The 21,578-nt window shown below is 41.5% G+C and overlaps 1 protein-coding gene across 4 annotated transcripts in view; it reads left to right on the top strand.

Moving 5' to 3' along the window:
* The window catches only part of FRY (FRY microtubule binding protein), a 321,997-nt gene that overhangs the window by 121,002 nt on the left and 179,417 nt on the right, over positions 1 to 21,578 (top strand). For all 4 annotated transcript variants that reach the window (XM_070471761.1, XM_070471762.1, XM_070471763.1 and 1 more), the window contains one exon: positions 4,746 to 4,945. In XM_070471761.1, the coding sequence (XP_070327862.1) occupies positions 4,746 to 4,945 (200 nt within the window). The remainder of the gene's footprint in view (positions 1 to 4,745; positions 4,946 to 21,578) is intronic.

A 21,578-nucleotide genomic window follows, 5' to 3' on the forward strand; every position in this document is an offset into this window, starting at 1 on the left:
ATCTCACCTCTCATCCTTCACAGAGCTGAGCTCCATGTGCTTTATAGCAGGTTCCCAGTGGCTAGCTCTTTTACACACGAGTGTGTATTTGTCAGTGCTCCTCTCAGTTCGTCCCACCCTCTCCTTCCCCCACGGTGTCCAAAAGTCCATTCTCTTCGTCTGCATCTCTATTCCTGCCTTGCATATAGGTTCACCAGTACCATTTTTCTAGATTCCATATATATGTGGAGGCAGCTGCATTTTTAAGTTCTGGTGGGTTTTGAGTTTTTTGCATTATTTTTCTTTTTTGTTGTTGTTAGTATTTCTACCTGTAGATTTTGTACCTTTCCCTTGTACTTTTCTGTTTCCCAACTATTGTGAACTTAGGAACTAGACCATTGATTTTAACTGTGTGTCAATTAAGAGCAAGTCAGTGCTGAGGGAGGTTGTAATGATTTTTTCCCAATGGTCTTGGTCTCATGTTTAGTATGAACTGTGTAACTCAGTTTCGACTGTCAGGAACATGTAGTTTCTGCTTCTCAGGTGTGTTGTTACCAAATAACTGAGTTGCTGAGAGGTGCCCTGAAAATTATCTTAACAAAAGACTAGAATCACTTATGAATTAATTATGGTAGGATGAAGAGTAAAAAGGGCTTCCTGGTGGCTCAGCGGTAGAGAATTTGCCTGCAGTGCAGGTTCGATCCCTGAGTCAGAAAGATCCCCTGGAGGAGGGCATAGCAACCCACTTCCCTGAAGAATCCAGTTTACAGAGGAGCATGGCGGGCCACAGTCCATGGGGCTGCAAAAGAATCAGACACAACTGAGTGACTGAGCACACACCGGGAGGGGTCACTAAAAGGTGTGAGTGGATCTAAATCAAGGACACCTGACACCTACCTCACTGCCTCTCCCTGCATCTCCGTCTGCCCAGCTGATCTGTTTGCGGCCAGAACGGCGGGCACCTCTCCTTGAATCACTTTCAGCTCTGGCACAGAGCACTGCTGGGCTAGGATAGTTCCAGCCCGTTAAGTCTGTACACAGACTTTTGTAGTCACAGGATGTCTGGCTTTGAAGGACAGGCGGATACCGTTTTTTTATGATAGCAGTGAATTGGTTCTTTGACCTTTTTTAAATGCACAAGTTGTCTGGGAGACATTCTGGTATCTGCATTTCAGCCCTTCTGGTTCAAAATACAGCTTTGCAGGAGAACTGCCAGAGGTCACTGTTAAGAAAATCCTCTCACTATAGTCAGGACTCTCAGGCCCCTAGAGTCTTATAATGATGGATCTGGCCTTGCAGTTGCGTATTCCATCAAGCTGATTATTGCTGTCTTCTATAAAAAGGTTAAAGTTCTGGGGACAACTAAAGGAAATAAAGTCCTCCACTTTGAGTTTTTCTGTTTCTATTTGACTCAGTCCTATGACACAATGCCATTGATACTTTAAAACAGGGGTCCCCAACCTCTGGGACCTAATGCCTGATGATCTGAGGTGGAGCTGATGTAATGGTAATAGACAAAGTGCACAATAAATGTAATGCATTTGAATCATCCCAGAACCACCCCGCCATCACCCCCTGGTCCGTGGAAAAATTGCCTTCCACCCAACCGGCCCCTGGTGCCAGAAAGGTTGGGGACCACTGCGTTAGAATGAAATCTCATGGAGATCCCTTGTCCTTCTGTGCTTTGGGCCTGGGAGTCCTCCTACTTCCACCAAGTTCTTGCATTTGGAGTAGGAGGTAACACAGTAGAGGAATAGCCCAGCCTTCATTTGTATCACTTGATCTTTGAACGTGCTCTTTAGAATTAGTAGCACCTTCTAATGATCTGGTAGGAGTGCCATTTAATAATGACTCTTCATTGCAAATACTTCACACTATTCCTTTAAAGACTCTGGCCCCTGATTCTTCTCATAGAGTTCCCTCCTTATGAATCACTTCAAGACATACAGAAATAAAGTAAGGTGTCATTTCAGTTATTTAAGGAGATTTATTAAGTATTATCTGTGCAAAGAGCTCTGTTAGATCCGGGAGGCTACAACCCTGTTGGAGTATATGGTTCAGTTACAGAGCCAACCCTCAGCAAAACCATGTGACTAATTGGTAATGCTCTCACTTGTCAACTATCTCTGGAGCCTTCCTTAAGTCATGTGGGAATGTCCAAGGCCAGAGAGAGAGAGTTAAATGTTTAAACCTTGTTATACACACCACTGAGGATTGGCTTGGTGGAACAAGTTTTATGCAGATGCGAGTAGGTGTGGTTCTGAGAGGCCAGGAGGACGAGATGAGCAGAGAAGGGCAGAAAGCAGCAGCCAGAGAGAAAGCAGGAAGGCACAGATGAGAACAGGGTGCTCCTGGGCCAGCCGGAGCATCACCACGACTTGGGACAGCCAGAACCACACCCTACCTTTGAGGCTTACTGATGAAAATTGCGAGCCAATGAAAATGTTGAGTGAAGTAAGTCAGAGAGGGACAAACACGTGTCATATGTATGGAATCTAGGAGGATGGTACTGGTGAGCCTGTTTGCAGGGCAGCAGTGGAGATGCAGACACAGAGAACAGGCGTGTGGACACAGTGGGGGAAGGAGAGGGCGGGCGAATTGAGAGAATAGCCTGAAAACAGATACATTACCATATGTAAAATAGATAGCCAGTGGGAATTTGTTGTGTGACCATAGGGAGCTTGAACCTATGCTCTGTGATAACCTAGAGGAGTGGGAGGTGGGAAGGAGGTTCAAGAGGGAGGGGACCTATGTAAAACTATGGCTGATTCATGTCGATATGTGACAGAAACCAACACAATATTGTAAAGCAGCTATCCTACAATAAAAATAAATATTTAAAAAATGTGTACAGTTAAGCTGAAGGAAGATGGGTTTGGTATGTGCAATGAATGAAATTAACCTGCAATGGGGCTGCTGTAATAATCTAGCTATAGGTTTCCAAGGGCCTAGACTAGGATGGAGCTAGTGAGAATGGAGAGAGAATAGAATCGTATACAACAGATTTATTTTTATAACTTGAGAGGCCATATTCTTAAAGTTTAATGGAGGTTGAGATATGTGAAGATCTTCCAGATATAAGGGAGCCTCCAGCTGTATGGGAGATTACATGAATTATAGAAGAAGAGACATTAGAAAAGATGACAGAATCTGCATGATGTGAAAACACGTTTGTAATTCCATGAAATTAGTAAAATTTTTGCCTGGCTTCCTGAATTTGGCTTGAGTTAAAAAGAGGATAGGGCTTCCCTTGTGGCTCAGCTGGTAAAGAATCCGCCTGCAATGTAGGAGACCTGGGTTCGATCCCTGGGTTGGGAAGATCCCTTGGAGAAGGGAAATACCCACTACAGTATTCTGGCCTGGAGAATTGCATGGATTGCATAGTCCATGGGGTCGCAAAGAGTCAGACACAACTGAGTGACTTTCACAAAGAGAAGATAAGAGAGGCCTTGAGTTTATTTGTAGTGTTGAGAAGCATGTTTCAGGTTTCACCGGGAGCTTTTTCCCTCCCTTATTATCAATGACATCACACCATTCTCTTAAAAACCAAACCAATGTCCAAACTGGAATCAGCTTTTCTTTCTTTACTCCCTTCCTTAATCTCTGTATCCAGTCACCCCAAACTATGGAGTCTTCCCTTTTAAATATTTACTTTATCATCATCCTGTCCTCAGCATTCCTAATGCCTTTCTCCTAAGCCCACCTACTCTCATATTTCTTTCCTTGAATATTGATAACTGACCATCTTATAGGTACTTAGGTGGAAGGGGCTATTAGTGCATGTTAGAATTGAACAAAAGATAGTCTGAAGTAGCGTGCTAAAGTCACTTTAATAATGTCTGACTCTGTGACCGTATGAACCAAAGCCCACCAGGCCCCTCTGTCAGTGGGATTTTCCAAACAAGAGTACTGAAGTGCGTTGCCATTTCCTACTTCAGGGAGATCCTCCAACCCGGGGATCGAACCTGTGTCTCTTGTGCCCTGCATTGGCAGGAGGATTCTTTACCACTGGTGCCACCTGGGAAGCCCCACTCAAAAGTGGAGAGGCATAAAATTTTCATTTGAGAATAGATTTTTTCTTAGACTAGTTAAAACAGTGGTCCAGCTGTTGCATCCTGAAGGAGGCCACTCACTGGCGACTCTGATAATGGGCCTCTGTTCAAAATCTCAGCCAAGCAGGTAATCTGTGCATTTTAGAAGGGATGAGAAGGGACAGCCCAACTTGAACCAAAGGATGGTGAGAGGGAGAAGCCACACTTGGATAGCATAGAGCGGGGCACTCCTGAGCCTTTTATCTTCCAAGAGGGACAACCCCTTTGGGAGCAAGAGCTAGCTGGGCTTCTGAAGATTGACTCTTGGAAACTTCCAGAAGGGATGACCTCAGTCTTTTCTGTTATTAGCATGAAGCACAAAAGACAGCTCCTGGTCATTAGGAAAACCAGGTTAAGAAAATCCCTTGTTTTCCACTGTGTGTTTTCTTAGACCATTTTCCTGGAACATAAAAAAGAAGCTAAAAACATCCTAAATGTTTTAGGATTTATCAGCTGTATTATGTCCTTGCAACACGATTTACCTAAGTATAGTAACCAGTAGTATTTTGATGTATTCAAATATGACATAATGCAGACTTGTGTCATCAAAATAATTAAATTGTGACACTGTAAGACCAGGTTATAATATTGCCTACAGCGTTCTTCATGTGATTCATATCTTTATATATTGTTGATTTATTTTCAGTCGGTCAGAATATCCATTCTATTTTTCAGCTTCTCCAGTTGGCAACGGTTATATCAAGCCTCCAGTTCAACCTGTTTCTGGTACACAAAAGGAGAAAGGGCCCCCAACCATGTTACCCATCAATGTGGACCCAGACAGCAAACCTGGGGAATATGTCCTCAAGAGTTTATTTGTCAACTTCACCACCCAGGCTGAGCGCAAGATTCGCATCATTATGGCAGAACCCCTGGTGAGTAAACATAGAAGGCTTGTGTCTTTTTCAGTCCTTCTTGATGTTGAATGTAGATTTTACAGCTCTAGGAAGGGATGAAGGATGGATGGCTTTTCCCCTAGTTTGTTTTTTGACATCATGTGTGTGTGTACTCAGTCATATTCAACTCTTTGTGACCCCATGGACTGTAACCTACCAGGTTCCTCTGTCCATGGGATTTTTCAGGCAAGAATGTTGAAGATGGTTACCATTTCCTCTGCCAGGGGTTCTTCCTGACCCAGGGATTGAACCTGTGTCTCCTGTATCAGTAGGCGGATTCTTTAACCACTGCGCCACTTGGGAAGCCCTTTTTGATACCATAGGTAATTTTTCAGTCAGTTCAGTTCAGTTCAGTTGGTCAGTCATATCCAACTATTTGCGACCCCATGGACTGCAGCACACCAGGCCTCTCTGTCCATCACCAACTCCCAGAGTTTACTCAAACTCATGACCATTGAGTCGGTGATGCCATCCAACCATCTCATCCTCTGTTGTCCCCTTCTCCTGCCTTCAATCTTTTCCAGCATCAGGGTCTTTTCAAATGAGTCAGTTCTTCCCATCAGGTGGCCAAAGTGTTAGATTTCAGCTTCAGCATTAGTCCTTCCAATGCGTATTCAGAACTGATCCCTTTAGGATGGACTGGTTGGATCTCCTTGCAGTCCAAGGGACTCTCAAGAGTCTTCTCCAACACCACAGTTCAAAAGCATTGATTCTTCAGCGCTCAGCTTTCTTTCTAGTCCAACTCTCACATCCATATATGACTTCTGAAAAAACCATAGCTTTGACTAGATGGACCTTTGTCAGCAAAGTAATGTCTCTGCTTTTTAATATGCTGTCTAGATTGGTCATAACTTCCCTTCCAAGGAGCAAATGTCTTTTAATTTCATGGCTGCAGTCACCATCTGCAGTGATTTTGGAGCCCCCCAAAATAAAGTCTGTCACCAATTCCACTGTTTCCCCATCTATTTGCCATGAAGTGATGGGACCAGATGCCATGAGCTTAGTTTTCTGAATGTTGAATTTTAAGCCAACTTTTTCACTCTCCTCTTTCACTTCCATCAAGAGGCTCTTTAGTTCTTCTTTGCTTTCTGCCATAAGGGCAGAAGATCCCTTCCTCTTGTACAATGTCATGAACCTTAATAATAAGGTTATTAATATTTCTCCTGACAATCTTGATTCCAGCTTGTGCTTCTTCCAGCTCACTGTTTCTCATGATGTACTCTGCATATAAGTTAAATAAGCAGGGTGACAATATATAGCCTTGACATACTCCTTTCCCTATTTGGAACCAGTCCATTGTTCTGTGTCCAGTTTTAACTCCATATCCAGTTGCTTCCTGACCTGCAGACAGACTTCTCAAGAGACAGGTCAGGTGGTCTGGTATCTCCATTTCTTTAAGAATTTTCCAGAGTTTGTTGTGGTCCACACAGTCAAAGGCTTTGGCATAGTCAATAAAGCAGAAGTAGATGTTTTTCTGGAACTCTCTTGCTTTTTTGATGATCCACTGGATGTTGGCAATTTGACCTCTGGTTCCTCTCCCTTTTCTAAATCCATCTTGAACATCTGGAAGTTCATGGTTCACGTACTGTTGAACCCTGGCTTGGAGAATTTTGAGCATTACTTTACTAGCGTGTAAGATGAGTGCAGTTGTGCGGTAGTTTGAGCATTCTTTGGCATTGCCTTTCTTTGGAATTGGAATGAAAACTGACCTTTTCCAGTCCAGTAGCCACTGCTGAGTTTGCCAAATTTGCTGGCATATTAAGTGCAGCACTTTCACAGCATCATCTTTTAGGAATTGAAATAGCTCCAACTGGAATTCCATCACCTCCACTAGCTTTGTTCAAAGTGATGCTTCCTAAAGCCCACTTGACTTCACATTCCAGGATGTCTGGCTGTAGGTGGGTGATCACATCATCGTGATTATCTGGGTCATGAAGATCTTTTTTGTATAGTTCTGTGTATTCTTACTACCTCGTCTTAGTATCTTCTGCTTCTGTTAGGTCCATATCATTTCTGTCCTTTATCGAGCCCATCTTTGCATAAAATGTTTCCTTGGTTTCTATAATTTTCTTGAGATCTCTAGACTTTCACATTCTGTTGTTTTCCCCTATTTCTTTGCATTGATCCCTGAGGAAGGCTTTCTTATCTCTCCTTGCCGTTCTTTGGAACTCTGCACTCAAATGGGTATATCTTTCCTTTTCTCCTTTGCCTTTCACTTCTCTTCTATTCACAGCTATTTGTAAGGCCTCATCGGACAACCATCTTGCCTTTTTGCATTTCTTCTCCTTGGGGATGGTCTTGATCCCTTCCTCTTGTACAATGTCATGAACCTCTGTCCCTAGTTTTAAAAAATAATATTTACATTTCCTGATTTAAGAACATAATTGAGGATCAAGGACCTTAAAATAATTAGCAGATAGAATTCAGCAGCACACTTCACCACTGGGTTTAGGACAGATAAGCTTGATTTAACATTAAGAAGTATTAAAATTGTAGAAAAGTTGTTTTCATGGTCTCTGCTCTGTCTGGGTACTTTAGTCAAAATCTTTTGTCCTATCTTTAAAGTAAAAGACAAAAAAAAAAATTATCTTTCTTCAAGGGATTGCCTGAGCTCCTAGTCTGAGAACAAATAGACAGATGGTCTCCGTCACATATTATCCAAGTAAGTTTTTTGAGTCGGTTATAAGTACCATTCTGTTACCTGAAAATGGAAGACAGGAAATTGTTGATTTAGTTACCTACAGTCCCTTTCTTAGATGAATAATGCCCTTCAAGTCAGTAGTCAGTATCTTCTTTGCAAATGATTCTGCTGCAAAATAAGGCTTGTGCTTCAGCCTTATGTTAATTACTTTAACAAGAGCTCTAAAGACAGAGTGCTAAATCTCAGAAGGATAATGGAAAGGAAGAAAGTCCAGTTGCAAGACTCAGATTACTTGTCTCCTGACCTTGGCGGGCCACTCACAATAAGAGAAAGGAAAGGAGTTCAGAGTGACGCAGCTCTGTCTGTGAAGCTGGCTCTGTACCTCCTGTGAAGAGGCTGACTGGGCCAGAAGAGGTCTGAGGCTGGCTTGAAGGCATCATAGCTTAAAACAATTAAATGTAACTTTGAGCCCATAGCCTGTGCGTGCTCAGTCGCTTCAGTTGTGTCCGACTCTTTGCAACCCTATGTACTGTAGGAGCCCATAGCCTAAGTCTCTTGAAAAATACATAACTTATGATACTCAGCAGCATCTGTTCAAAATGATCTTTATTAGGGACTTCCCTGGAAGTCCAGTGGTGAAGACTCTGAGCTTCCAGTGCAGGGGGTGTGGGTTCAATCTCTGGTCAGGAAACTTAGATCATACATGCCTTGTGAGGCAGCTAAAAAATAAAAACAAAAATTCTTACCAAATAATAATAATAGTAACCTTTATAAGAATCACAATTTAACATTTGGTACTTAAAATTCAAGGATATTGAAATGTTTTGAATATTTGTAACCCAAACGTTAGAAACTTTGCCTTTAAACGTTTTTATTAGATCAATGAATTCCAACTTCCTATTAAGGAAAATGTTTTCTTGGTTTTACAGTTTAAATCATTTGTAGTAAATGAAACCTAGTATGAAGCTTAGTACTCTAGCTTTTTCCCATTCACCTGTGTGTTTGTGTTTCTAGTGCTTTTACTACTAATAATAGATGATATTTCTGGAGCACTTAACTATGTGCCAAGCACTGTGCTTAGCATATTATATATCCTTTCATCTTCACAATGACCTTAGGTAGAGAGTATTTATGTACCTGTTTATAGATGGGGAAAGCTGGCACAGAGAGGCAAAAGTGATCATCCAAGGTCACACAGTTTTTATTTGAATTCAAGCTGGGTCTCCTCAGAGCCCACCTCAGAACCATTCTACACTCTGCCAGTCTTTGTGTGGGCATCTTCATAGGAAGATACCTTCTATGGTATCTTTACTTAAGAGACTTAAGTATTACTTAAAGCAACTGAGGGCTTTCCTGTAAATGGGGTCCAAAGAATCACGTACCTTCATTCCCATTGCTCAAATCAGTGCTGATCCCTGGAAGCCTCTGAGCTCCTTGGGAGGTGTGGGGGGAGCTGGCCACCTCCTCAAGATGGGGAGGTGGGGAGCTACCTGGGCTCCAAAGATCCCAGAAGAGTTAAGGAGAGAGTGGAAAGGCACAAGGAAGAATCGTTTCACTATTGACAGTGGAAACATGCCAGAACATATCAGGGCTCTCTGAAATTGTGGGTCATGGTAGATTTTTTCAAGAAACTAGTGAGTTATACCTTCCCAAGTGGCGCTAGTGGTAAAGTACCTGCCTGCTAATGCAGGAGACATAAGAGACCTGGGTTCGATCCCTGGGTTGGAGTAGGAAATGGCAACCCACTCCAGTATTCTTGCTTGGAGAATCCCATGGACAGAGGAGGCTGGCGGGTACAGTTCATGGGGTCGCAAAGAGCCAGACACGACTGAAATGACTTAGCCTGAGGCACATGGACGTTGTACTGTAGTTAAATAGAGGCACTTAGAAGGCTGGATTGTGAACATCCCTGATTCTAAAATAATAGTTTAGGTACCGTTGTTTAAGGATTCAGGAAGTAAATTAGATTGGGTTTAACGTTTTCATCTTTCGTTTACTTCGTTTGGAATGTGTTTGCATAACATTTTTCTTCTTGGAGTAAACATTATGTCTGAGAAACTAACATGTTCCACAACGTTCTTTTAATTAGAGGTAGACATTTCTGTTCCTTTCTCTGAGACAACTTAAAGGTTCCCAAAGAAGAAAAATGAAAAAAATAAAAAAGTGTACGCTCTCTTCATCAGCAAATCTTCATTGTGTGCCCAGGGTGAAAGAGCTGACTAGATGCTGATGGTCAAGTAAATGGACATTGTGTTTTTAGCTAAAGAAATGTATTCAATCAATTTTCAGTATTGTTGCATTTTAAAACGAGACTATTCCTCTTGTATTTTTTGGCGGAGGTGTAAGCTTCTGTGCCATTTCCTTCTCTTGTCTGTTGAAAAGTGCTTAGTAATTTTTGCCCTTGAATTTGTTTACTTATTGGACAATAAATGTGAGTAGATGCTGTGGCTTGTACCTGAGTCTAGTGTAAATATGTGTTTGGCATTTTGTTCTATAGCCCTAGCAAGAAGAGGTGTTATTTTTGATATATGTGTAATATGTTTAAAGTCAATTCTGAATAAATGTCCCCTAGTATCCTGATGGCTCAGAGGTTAAAGCATCTGCCTGCAATGCGGGATACCCACGTTCGATCCCTGGGTCGGGAAGATCCTCTGGAGAAGGAAATGGCAACCCACTCCAGTATTCTTGCTTGGAGAATCCCATGGACAGAGGAGCCTGGTAGGCTACCAGTCCACGGGGTCGCAAAGAGTTGGACACGACTGAGCGACTTCACTTCACTTTCAGTATTTCTCTTACAGAAGTTGATTTTATTTAGAAAGTTGTTGAATCCTTTAAAAGCCTGGATTCATGTGGACTTGTATCATATCACAAAGTTGTATTGTCTTATCTCTAATATAATTAAAACTTGTATGGGAGTAGCAAAGATAATTTTTAAAAATTTGGAAATATTGATTTATTGTTTATGGGGCTACTCAGGAATCTGTATTTCTCAGTTTTCTTTTTAAAAGAAACCTTCAGAATTCCACATCAGTTACACTGTGTGAGATCAGTTATATACAATGTTAAATTAAAGTTGTACTTATGACTTACTGATGTCCAGATAGCTAACTTAAATGAGGGGAAAAGGACGGGAAACAAAGATGTTCTACCAAGATAAAATATTAAATTTTTTTCTTGTTAAAGATGTTTCACCAGTTTATCAATATTGTTCTTCATACCTAAAAGATGCTCAAGTCATATTTATTAATATTTATGGATAAGTCAATAATTTTACTCAATTTCTGTTGCTTTATGAGGTCATTTGATAGTATTTGCTCCTGGCTGGTCTCACTATTATTTTACTTTTCCCAAGCAGTGTTTTAAACAAGGTCAATTGGGTCATCTGTAACTTTTTAATACTTTTATCTCTAAACAGAGAAACAGATGCTATCCCTCTTGCCTCCTGCTCCTTTCCTCTGGTTTAAAATTTATTTTTCCCAAAGTGTATCTTTTTATGGTTATTTAATATATATATTATTATTATATATTATATATAAGTTATATAATCAGTGGGGGGTAAATCACTTGGTTTAGTTTATCTCAGATGCTCGGATTTCCCGCTGAATTATCAATGATATTTCAGCTGAGAATAGAATTCTAGTTTCACATTTATTCTCCTTCCAGACTTTTGCCGATAAGTTTCACCATGTTGCCTCTAGCACTGCTGTTGAACAGTCTGGTTGATTTGCTATTTGTTTGTGGATTATTTACTTTTCTCTCTGTCTGTTTTTATGGTTTTGTTTTTTTTTTTTTTTTGCTTTGTCTATAGCTTTCTGCAGTTTCACCACACTCTGTGTTGAGATGTGGATTTATTTCTGTTTTCCTGTATGAGAATCTGATGCTTCTTAAATTGAAGGTTCATGTTTTTCATCAGTTTTGAAAAATTCTTAGCTATTTGAAGATTACCACTTCTCCACTTTTCCTCTTTTTTCTGGCATTCATATTAGATACACATTGCTCTATTACCTGTCTTTTTACCATTCTTTAATTATTTCTACCCCTCTATCTTGCTGCTGTATTCTGAGTCAATTCCTCAGGTCTAATCTTCAATTTATTAATCCTCTCTTGGGCTGTAGGGCTTCCCTGGTGGCCAAGTGGTAAAAAATCCACCTGTTAATGCAGGAGACACAGGTTCAATCCTGGGTCGAGAAGATACTCTGGAGAAGGAAATGGTAATCCACTCTAATATTCTTGCTTGAGAAATTTCATGGACAGGGGAGCCTGATAGGCTACAGTCCATGGGGTCACCAAAGAGTCAGACATGACTTAGCAGCTAAACCATGACAACTCTTGGGCAGTGTCTAATCTGTTGTATAATGTGTCCAATGAGAGTTATAATTTTGGTGATATAGTGTTTTATTTCTAGAAGTATGTTTCAAAATCTATTTAGGTGAGGATTTTGTTAATTTGAGGGATTTCTTATGTTTAGAACTTCTATTTTGTGTGTTTGATCACCTTAAACATGCATTTTTGTTTGTGTCCTCTCTTAGGTTAGCCCCAGAATCTTCACTGTCTTGGGCCAAATATTATATTAATTTCTTGGTTTGGGAATTTCTGCACCTGGAAGGTGATACAAATATAAGCTCCAAATTCTTACAAGACTTTAGACTGTGGTTTAAAATTCTTGGGGAGAATTGTGTTGTTTTTACCTAGAACTGAGGGCAGGGGCCATTGGAATATCTTTTCATCATCTTGTGCCAGGACATAGATTTGTCGCTCATCCACTGTTTAGGACCATTGTTTAGGACCACACTTTATGTGGGCATCTTATCTCCAGTGCCCCACCTCTCAAGGTTCACAGCTTTGTTTCCTGTCCTCAAGTGGACAGCAACAGAAAGCCTCCAGCATAATGAGACCAGTAGTTCTCCCCCTGTGTATCCACTGCATCACCTCCGATCTTTCTGCTTTTCATTTCCCTTTTCCTTTCTTGTGAACTCATTTCTTCACTTAAAAAAGTCCTATATTCCACTCACCATTTTCAAGTGTTTATAGCCTGTGAATTTTTGTATTATCTTGGTCTATTATCCTACCAGAGCCCTCTATGGAATTCTTGGTTTGCCTTTCATGCAGATAAGGACAGGGTGGGTCTTTGCATTGTGAGGTTCCTGTACAAGCAGATATTCCCATGGCAAGATGGGGTGACTCCAAGATGAATAAGTGAGGGAATTGTCTAGTCAAAGCTATGGTTTTTCCAGTAGTCATGTATGGATGTGAGAGTTGGAGAAAGAAAGAAAATAAAGAAAACTGAGCACCGAAAAATTGATGCTTTTGAACTGTGGTGTTGGAGAAGATTCTTAAAAGTTCCTTGGACAGCAAGGAGATCCAACCAGTCCATCCTAAAGGAAATCAGTCCTGAATATTCATTGGAAGCACTGATGCTGAAGCTGAAACTCCAATTCTTTGGCTACCTAATGCGAAGAACTGACTCATTGGAAAAAAGCCTGATGCTGGGAAAGATTGAAGGCAGGAGGAGAAGGGGACGACAGAGGATGAGATGGTTGGATGGCATCACCGACTCGAAGGACATGAGTTTGAGCAAGCTCCGGGAGTTGATGATGGACAGGGAGGCCTGGTGTGCTTCAGTCCATGAGGTCGCAAAGAACTGGACACAGCTGAGCCTCTTCACTTTCACTTTTCACTTTCATGCATTGGAGGAGGAAATGGCAACCCACTCCAGTGTTCTTGCCTGGAGAATCCCAGGGACGGGGAGCCTGGTGGGCTGCCGTCTATGAAGTCGCACAGAGTCGGACACGACTGAAGCGACGGAGCAGCAGCAGCAGCAGAGCGACTGAACTGAGCTGAATTGAGGGGACTGTCACCAAGTCTTCCTCTTCTGGTCCTTCCCGATGAATTTTCCCTAAATACAAGCCTGTCCCTTTCATTCTCTTATTTAAAACCTTCGTTTCACACCCTTTTCCTCCTTGATTTGACTCCAGCCTGTCTTTCTTCACCTGTGCATCTTTATGTCCTTTATGTCCTGTGTTATGTCCTTTATGTCCATCTTTATCTCCTGTGTTTCAGTTCTGTGCTTGCCTGTCACCGTGTGTATAGCCCACCGGCCCCTTTTCCTGGAATGCCCTCAGCTCTTCATCCTGCCTTCCTCTTTCAAGGCCCATCTTAAATAGCTCATCATCTTGGAAAGGTTATTTGATTTCTTCCCTGACTCCACACGATTATACAGATGTGGGTAAACGTACCTGTAAATCTCTATCTGAACCACTGTACCATTATCTCAAGCAAACTGGCTTCATTAAATAAGAGTATTAGAATAGACTAGAATAGAAAATGTCAGAACATTATAGGTTTTAAGGGTACATGTTGTTTTATGAAACTTTCAGTTGTGTGTATATCTACCAGACCTTGGTATCAAATATATATTTTTATGATGAGTAGGGGTAAAGGATACAGAATTTCTGTTTTAAGTTGAAAGAAGCACTTTAGGAATTCACTGAAGGACCAACAGTTAGGACTGCTTTCACTGCTGAGGGTTCAGGTTCAATCCCTGGTTGGGGAACTAAGTTCTCACAAGCCATAGGGAGTGGCCAAAAAAAGAAAGAAATGAGAAAAAATGCACTTTAGTAGCCTTTAAGTTCCTTACAGGCATTACTGTGTCTTATCTACACATGCACACATACAAATACACATATATCCCCATGTCTAGAAAGTCTCCTTTATACACAGTAGACAGTGTTTTCTTTAAATGAGTAAGTATATGAATAAAAGGAGTGGATAGATGAATGGGTGAAAAAATATTAATATGGTAGCTCAAAAAGAATGTAGGATCCTGTATGTTTCTCAGGGTCATCTTGCCAACCTCTGAATCGATAATACTGGATTTTGTTCTGTCCTTTGTACCCCTCAGCAGATGAAAGCCCTACAGTCTGCCGAGTCCAAAAGACATTAATTCTTAGCCTTCTGCCTTGGGCCATCTAAGGACACCTCATTATTCACTGATACGGTCACCTGCTCCCACTTCACCCAAGCAGTGTGTGGAGAGGAGAGTCAGGTTGACTCTTAGCGGTCAGACTAAGCCTCAGAATATATGCTCTCATTATCTCTGCGTCTCTCCATTTATATAGCATCTGTCACTAGGAGTCACAGGCAATTACCTTCTCAATAAACTCTTTTCCAAAAAATCAAGACTCTCCAGCTTTTCAAAATTCATGAGTCCCAATAATCTTGACTTTGCAGATTTAGTGGGCGAGAAGAGATAAAACCAAAAACAAAGCAGCTTTTCATTCAGACTGATCTGAATTCAATCCTGATTCCATCTCTTTAGTGTTGGAAGGCCAGTCAGTCCCTCTCCTTTTTTTTCTCATGTGCAAGAGCCTAGCTCATGGGTGGATGAGAGAAGTCAGGGTAATAGGTGGAGCTCTGACATGATTCTTAGCACCTGCCAGATGCTCCGTTATCACCATCACTGTGATTCTCATGGTCGCCGAGAAACTGGTATCAACTAAGTAAATCCCCTAGTGTGTTTCTCTGGCAGTCATCCTGGTGCTTCCTCTCCATGTTGCTCAGAAGAAGTGGAGGCTTGAGCAGAGGGGTTGGCTGCCTGCTGTTGCCCTGCCCTGGTATTGTCAGGGTGGTTGTTCTGAACTCTTGGCCATGAGAAAGGCAAAGCCAAAGCTGGTTTGGCCAGACCTGGTGTGCATTCTTTAGGGACTTAAGCTCTGAGAGGTGACAGAGGCAAACAAATAAAAGTTTATAAGACAAGGCAACACCCTTGCTCTCTCACCTTAGAGCCAGCAAAATATCAATACTTGAGGTTTATGCGGGTATAGCTTGTGAGGACTTAGGAAATGAAACTAGGGATTTGAAGTGTGTCTACGTAGAATGGTTTTCCAAGGCTTTCCAAGAGGAAATTTCACAGCGTCTTGAGGGTAGGGATCTGGGAGACAAGTAGGAACACTGTAGTGTTGGGAAGCCAATGTCCCAAAAACTAAAAGCTGGATTACTCAACTAAGTAAAACATGTTCGGAAAATTTGAAGAACTTTCCTTTCTCTCATTCATATATTTAAATTTGTTGAAAACCTCAGAAGAAAAAATAATTTTAACAGTCATCTAATCAAACTGATTTTTCCTGTTTTATTGAGATAAAATTGATATGTGACATTGTATTGGTTTTAGATGTACAGCATAGCAATGTCATATATGTCTTATAAAATGATCACCACAATAAGTTTAGTCAACATCCATCACCTTACATGGGCTTCCCTCATAGCTCAGTTAGTAAAGAATCTGCCTGCAGTGCAGGAGACCCAGGTTTGATTCCTGGGTCGGGAAGATCCCCTGGAGAAGGAAATGGCAACCCACTCCAGTATTCTTGCCTGGAGAATCCCATGGACAGAGGAGCCTGGCAGGCTACATACAGTCCATGGGGTCACAAGAGTCAGACACGACTTAATGACTAAACCATCACCTTACATGGTTACATTTGTGTGTGTGTGTGTGTGTGATGAGAAGTTTTTAATGTGATCTTATTTTAAAGAAACTTTTTGAAATTGTTTATTTTTGGCTGTGGTGGGTCTTTGTTGCTGCCTGGGCTTTTCTTTAGTTGGAAAGAGCAGGGACTACGGTCTAGTCGCAGTGCTCGGGCTTCTCATTGGGGTGGCTTCTCCTGTTGCAGAGCACAGGCCCTAGGGTGCCTGGGCTTCCGCAGTTGTGGTTCCCGGGCTCTCGAGCACAGGCTCAGTAGTTGTGGCATATAGGCTTAGTTGCCCCAAGGCATGTGTGATCTTCCTGGACCAGAGACAGAACCCATGTCTCCTGCATTGCCAGTCAGATCCTTTACCACTTAGTCACCAGGGAAGCCTGAGAATTCTTGAGATTTACTCTGTTCACAACTTTCAAACATGCAATTCGGTATTGTCAACTATAGTCACCCTGCTGTACTGCGTTACGTCCTCAGAACTTGCGTATGTAATAACCAGAAGTGTGTGCCTTCAAGAATCTTCAACCGCACTTCTTAGACTGCCTGTTCTGCCCACGCTCCTTCCTATAATTTGGCCAATACACAGGAAACTTGATTCTTCATCATATCTCTGCTACCAGCCTGTGCTTCCAACAAAGTCACTTAACTGTGATTCATCATGGCTTTTTCTTTTATGAAATGTTCACAATCAAGCCCAGTTTTTCCTCTGGTGTACATAACAAATGTAAGCATTAACTCTCCACGTCTCTAAGTGAATAAGTCACATCCCAGTGCATCCACTCAGGTTAAAGTCACCATTGTCTTCACCAGGAGCTGCAGTGAAGCTAAACCAGGTACTGAGCAGAGCTTTCATCTGGATCTATGGTCTATCAGCATAAAATGCCGATAGGAAGAAGAAATTCTGTCTCGCCTAAGACTTAGAAAGCAATTGATTTATTCTCTAGTTGAAACCTGGAAAGAGGAAAAGATCTGCATCACCTCAGAGAACACAACCCTTTCATCTTGTCCTTCATCAGAGCCTAGAACTGAGCAGAGCTCACCTTCCTGTAACATTCTGATATTTAAAAACACTTTTAGGATGAAAGTCCGTGTGACATTGGTAAGGTTTTATTTTTGGAATTGCTCAAGTCTTGATAGCCTCTGCTCACAAAACAGTTAATGGAGGAAATAGCATCCCTGTATTGAGCTTGGAACATAGGTGAGGGGTGACAGACAGTCATTGAGATGCTAACTGAGGGATGCAGGGAGGGAGTCTTAATAATCACATGACGGGATCTTAACTTGTTAGTTTCACTGGTGGCTCAGATGGTAAAGAATCTGCCTGCAATGCAGGAGACCTGGATTCGATCCCTGGGTCAAGAAGATCACCTGGAGGAGGGTATGGCAACCCACTCAGTGTTCTTGCCTAGGCAATCCCTATGGACAGGGGAGCCTGGTGGTCTATAGTCCATGGGGTTCCAAAGAATCAGACATGACTGAGCAACTAAGCACAGCTGGTTTGCTAACATAAGTGACACAAGTCAGGGAATTTCTGTTGTTCATTTACTTGCTGCTGCTGCTAAGTAGCTTCAGTCATGTCCGACTCTGTGCAACCCCATAGACGGCAGCCCACCAGGCTCCCCTGTCCCTGGGATTCTCCAGGCAGGAACACTGGAGTGGGTTGCCGTTTCCTTCTCCAATGCATGAAAGTGAAAAGTGAAAGTGAAGTTGCTCATTCATGTCCAATTCTGCAACCCCATGGACTGCAGCACGCCAGGATTCCTTGTCCCTCACTGTCTCCCAGAGTTTGTTCAAACTCATGTCCATTGAGTCGATGATGCCATCCAACCATCTCATCCTCTGTTGCCGCCTTCTCCTGCCCTCAGTGTTTCCCAGCATCACTCTTTTCCAATGAGTTGACTCTTTGCATTAGGTGGCCAAAGTTTTGGAGCTTTAGCATCACTCCTTTGAATGAATATTCAGAGTTGATTTCCTTTAGGATTGACTGGTTTGATCTCCCTGCTGTCCAAGGGACTCTCAAGAGTCTTCTGCAGCACCACAGTTCAAAAGCATCAATTCTCTGGCACTTAGCCTTCTTTATGGTCCAATTCTCACATCTGTACAGGCTACCATATATGATTTCTGTTATAATATAAGACCTAAAAATAAACTACGGGGCTTCCCTGGTGGCTCAGTGGTAAAAAATCCACCTGCCAATGCAGGAGACATGGGTTTGATCCTTGGGTGGGGAAGATTCCCCTGGAGAAGGAAGTGGCAACCCTGTCCAGTATTCTTGCCTGGGAAATCCCATGGACAGAGGAGCCTGGTGGGCTACAGTCCATGAGGTCACAAAGAGTTGGACACAACTTAGCAACTGAACAAAAAAAAATAAACTAGAAGTAACACAGAAGAGCGTTTTGGTGTGCAAGTGTTTAAAGAATCCAGGATGCCACTCTTGGTTGCACCCACACCACCAGCCTCTAGTGAATGTGTCATGCCTTGAGATCAAGCCTATAGGGACAGCAGTCACGGTGAGCTGGCACAGATGTGGAAGGGCTGAGCAATTAGCTATCGACTGCATTCCTGCATGTGACTGTGGTTCTAGATTCAGGCAGCCCTGCCTGCTGACACACCTTTGTTTCTTGGCCCTGCGTCTCAGGCTTTCAGCTCCTCCTCTACCTGGTGTCACAGCTGGCAACAGCACAGCACTCCAGTTAACCCCAAACCGAGCAGAACACTGTGCTGGAACAGTGACACAGGTGACCTACCACCAACAAACCAACTACGAGAGGGGGCTAGTAGTTTTAAGGAGTCTGATTGTGGCTGTGAGGAAGCATAGCCTTTTGTAAGTGAAATGCACACTCACCCAACCTCCTCTTAGAATTTCAGACCAGATCTGACAAGAGCCAAGAGATCAAGGTTGTTCTATAGTCTATTTGTAGTTATAAAAGAGCTCTTTTTTGGTTTGTTTTGGCGCCTCTGGCCTGTATATGGATTGAACATTCTGCTGTAGTCTTGTGTTTCACCTTTTCAGATACCTCAGTTGTCTGCTGATGTCAAGATATCAGAAGATATCAGATCCTTTCATCAGGAACTTTTTTTTTTTTAATATTTAAGGAATTTGTGAATTAGGAAATCCTGCTATACTAATTGAAGGACAAAATTACTGTGTCTAATTAAATTGGGATCTTTATATGGTGGATTTTCATGAAAACTATTATAATTAGTCATGCTAAAGCCTGATGAAGTGAAGTGTTAATCGCTCAGTTGTGTCCAACTCTTTCGACCGCCGGACATGAACCCATCAGGCTCCTCCGCCCATGGGATTCTCCAGGCAAGAATACTGGAGTCTGTTGCCATGCCCTTCTCCAGGGGATCTTCCCGACCCAGAGATGGAACCTGGGTCTCCTGCATTGCAGGCAGAGTGTTTACCCACTGAGCCTCCAGGGAAGCCTAATAGTCAGTCACTAACCTCAGTGTTGACATTTCAAGATAATATTTCATCATGATCAGAATTTGCAAATTGGTGGGTTTGTTTTTTTTTTTTGCACTGTTGTATATGCCAGTCTGACAATCGGATGTTACACATGTGTCATCTAAGGATGTGCAAATAGGAGAAAGAGCACCTTTAGTATCTCTCTGCATTGTGGATTCAAGTTAGCTTTCCAAAAGGACAACCAGCTAGTGTTTTTAGCCAAACTTCTCTTAGTAGAGACTCTCTTGCTTCAACAAACCTAATAAGGGAAATGTGAAAAGAATAAAAATAATTTCTAGATTTACTTTCCTACTGAGTATAGAGATAGAATTAAAGTAATGCTGTCCTTAAAGGAGACTGAGAAACAATTCAGGTCAGATAAGAAATATTTATATTACACTTGACAAAGTACTGGATTATTTTTCAAGTTATAAATAAATATATAACTTTTAAAATAGCTTTTTCTTAGCAAAGCAGCTCAACCTGGCACCCCTTACTTAATCTAGTAAGACTTTCACCAGGAATCTGAAAACTCACCCTAAGCCAGAAACAAAATACTGTTAGTAGCTGAAACCAGACATAATTGTTGAAAGGTTGCATTGGGCTGCTAAATGACGTGATCTTTCCGATGAGCTCACAAACTCACTTTTTTTCTGTGTACTGTTCAACTTGAAGTTTGTTTGCCTTATTAGGAGTATTCTTGGATTCATACAAATGAAAAATTGTTCTTTTGTGACTGTTAAATGGGATTCTTTGGCCATGAAATGAAATTCAATATACCATGAGAGTAAAAGTTCGATTGAACCTTACAGCATGTAAACCATATGGAAAGTATCATGAAGTAATTAAAAAAAAAAACCACCATAGCACTTTTTATTTCAACTTAACAGTATCCAGTTCAATTCATTCATGAGTGAGGCTATAATTTTTATGGCCAGCGACTATGAGAAGATGATCAAAGTTTCTTCTTTTTGAGAATACAAAACCAGGGGAATGTTGTTCCTCAAGTTATCTCCAGTCTAGCCTTTTTGATTGTATGCTTAGTTTTTACTCCTTACAGAGACATCGTTTTTAACACAAAAGATCATTTGAAAATACATCATTTTTAAAGTGATAGAAAATAGCAATAAAAGTAAGTTCATTAATGTGACATAATATTATTGAAGGCCCATTCCTGCAATCACTGTGATCTAATATCACTATGTTTCCACATAGCATTTTGCATTTTGACTTTTCTGAAAGTCATTGATACAGTTTTAGGCAGAGGCAGTCTTCAGCACCATAGTAATTTTAACTGGCTAAAATTCTACGAGTCATGCATTAACAAGAAGACATATTTTATTAGGTATTTTTTATTTCCATTTACATGTATATCTAATATTTCCAACTTCAGTGATTCTTAAAAGTCAGCATTCTGTTTGATGGTATTTTCAAATTTTAGGAATTTCTACTTAATTAATAGGTTGTAGTTATAGAAGTTTGTGGAAGGTTATGTAATAAAATCTTTAAAATAGTTTTTTGTTTGACCTAACAGGTAAGTATTGCTTTTTTAAAACTGAGGTATGTTCACATACTATGAGGGCTTCCTTAGTAGCTCAGTTGATAAAGAATTCACCTGCAAGGCAGGAGACCCTGGTTCAATTCGTGGGCTGGGAAGATCCGCTGGAGAAGGGCTTAGCTGCCCACTCCAGGATTCTTGGGCTTCTCAGGTAGTAAAGAATCTACCTGCAATGTGGGAGGACCTGGGTTCCATCCCTGGGTTGGGAAGATCCCTTGGAGAAGGGAACGGCTACCCACTCCAGTATTCTTGCCTGGAGAATTCCATGGAGAGAGGAACCTGGCGGGCTGCAGTCCATGGGGTCACAAAGATTCAGACGCGACTGAGCGACTTTCCTGTTCACTTTCACATACCATGAAGTTCATCATTTTGTGCAATTCAGTGAGTATTCACAAAGCTGTACAATATCCACTACTAATTCCAGAACACTGCCGGCTAATAGCACTTTAAAAGATAGAGTAAGTAGATTTTGATCTACTTTTTTC

This window comes from Odocoileus virginianus, chromosome 8 (genome assembly GCF_023699985.2).
Source record: "Odocoileus virginianus isolate 20LAN1187 ecotype Illinois chromosome 8, Ovbor_1.2, whole genome shotgun sequence".
NCBI lineage: Eukaryota > Metazoa > Chordata > Mammalia > Artiodactyla > Cervidae > Odocoileus > Odocoileus virginianus.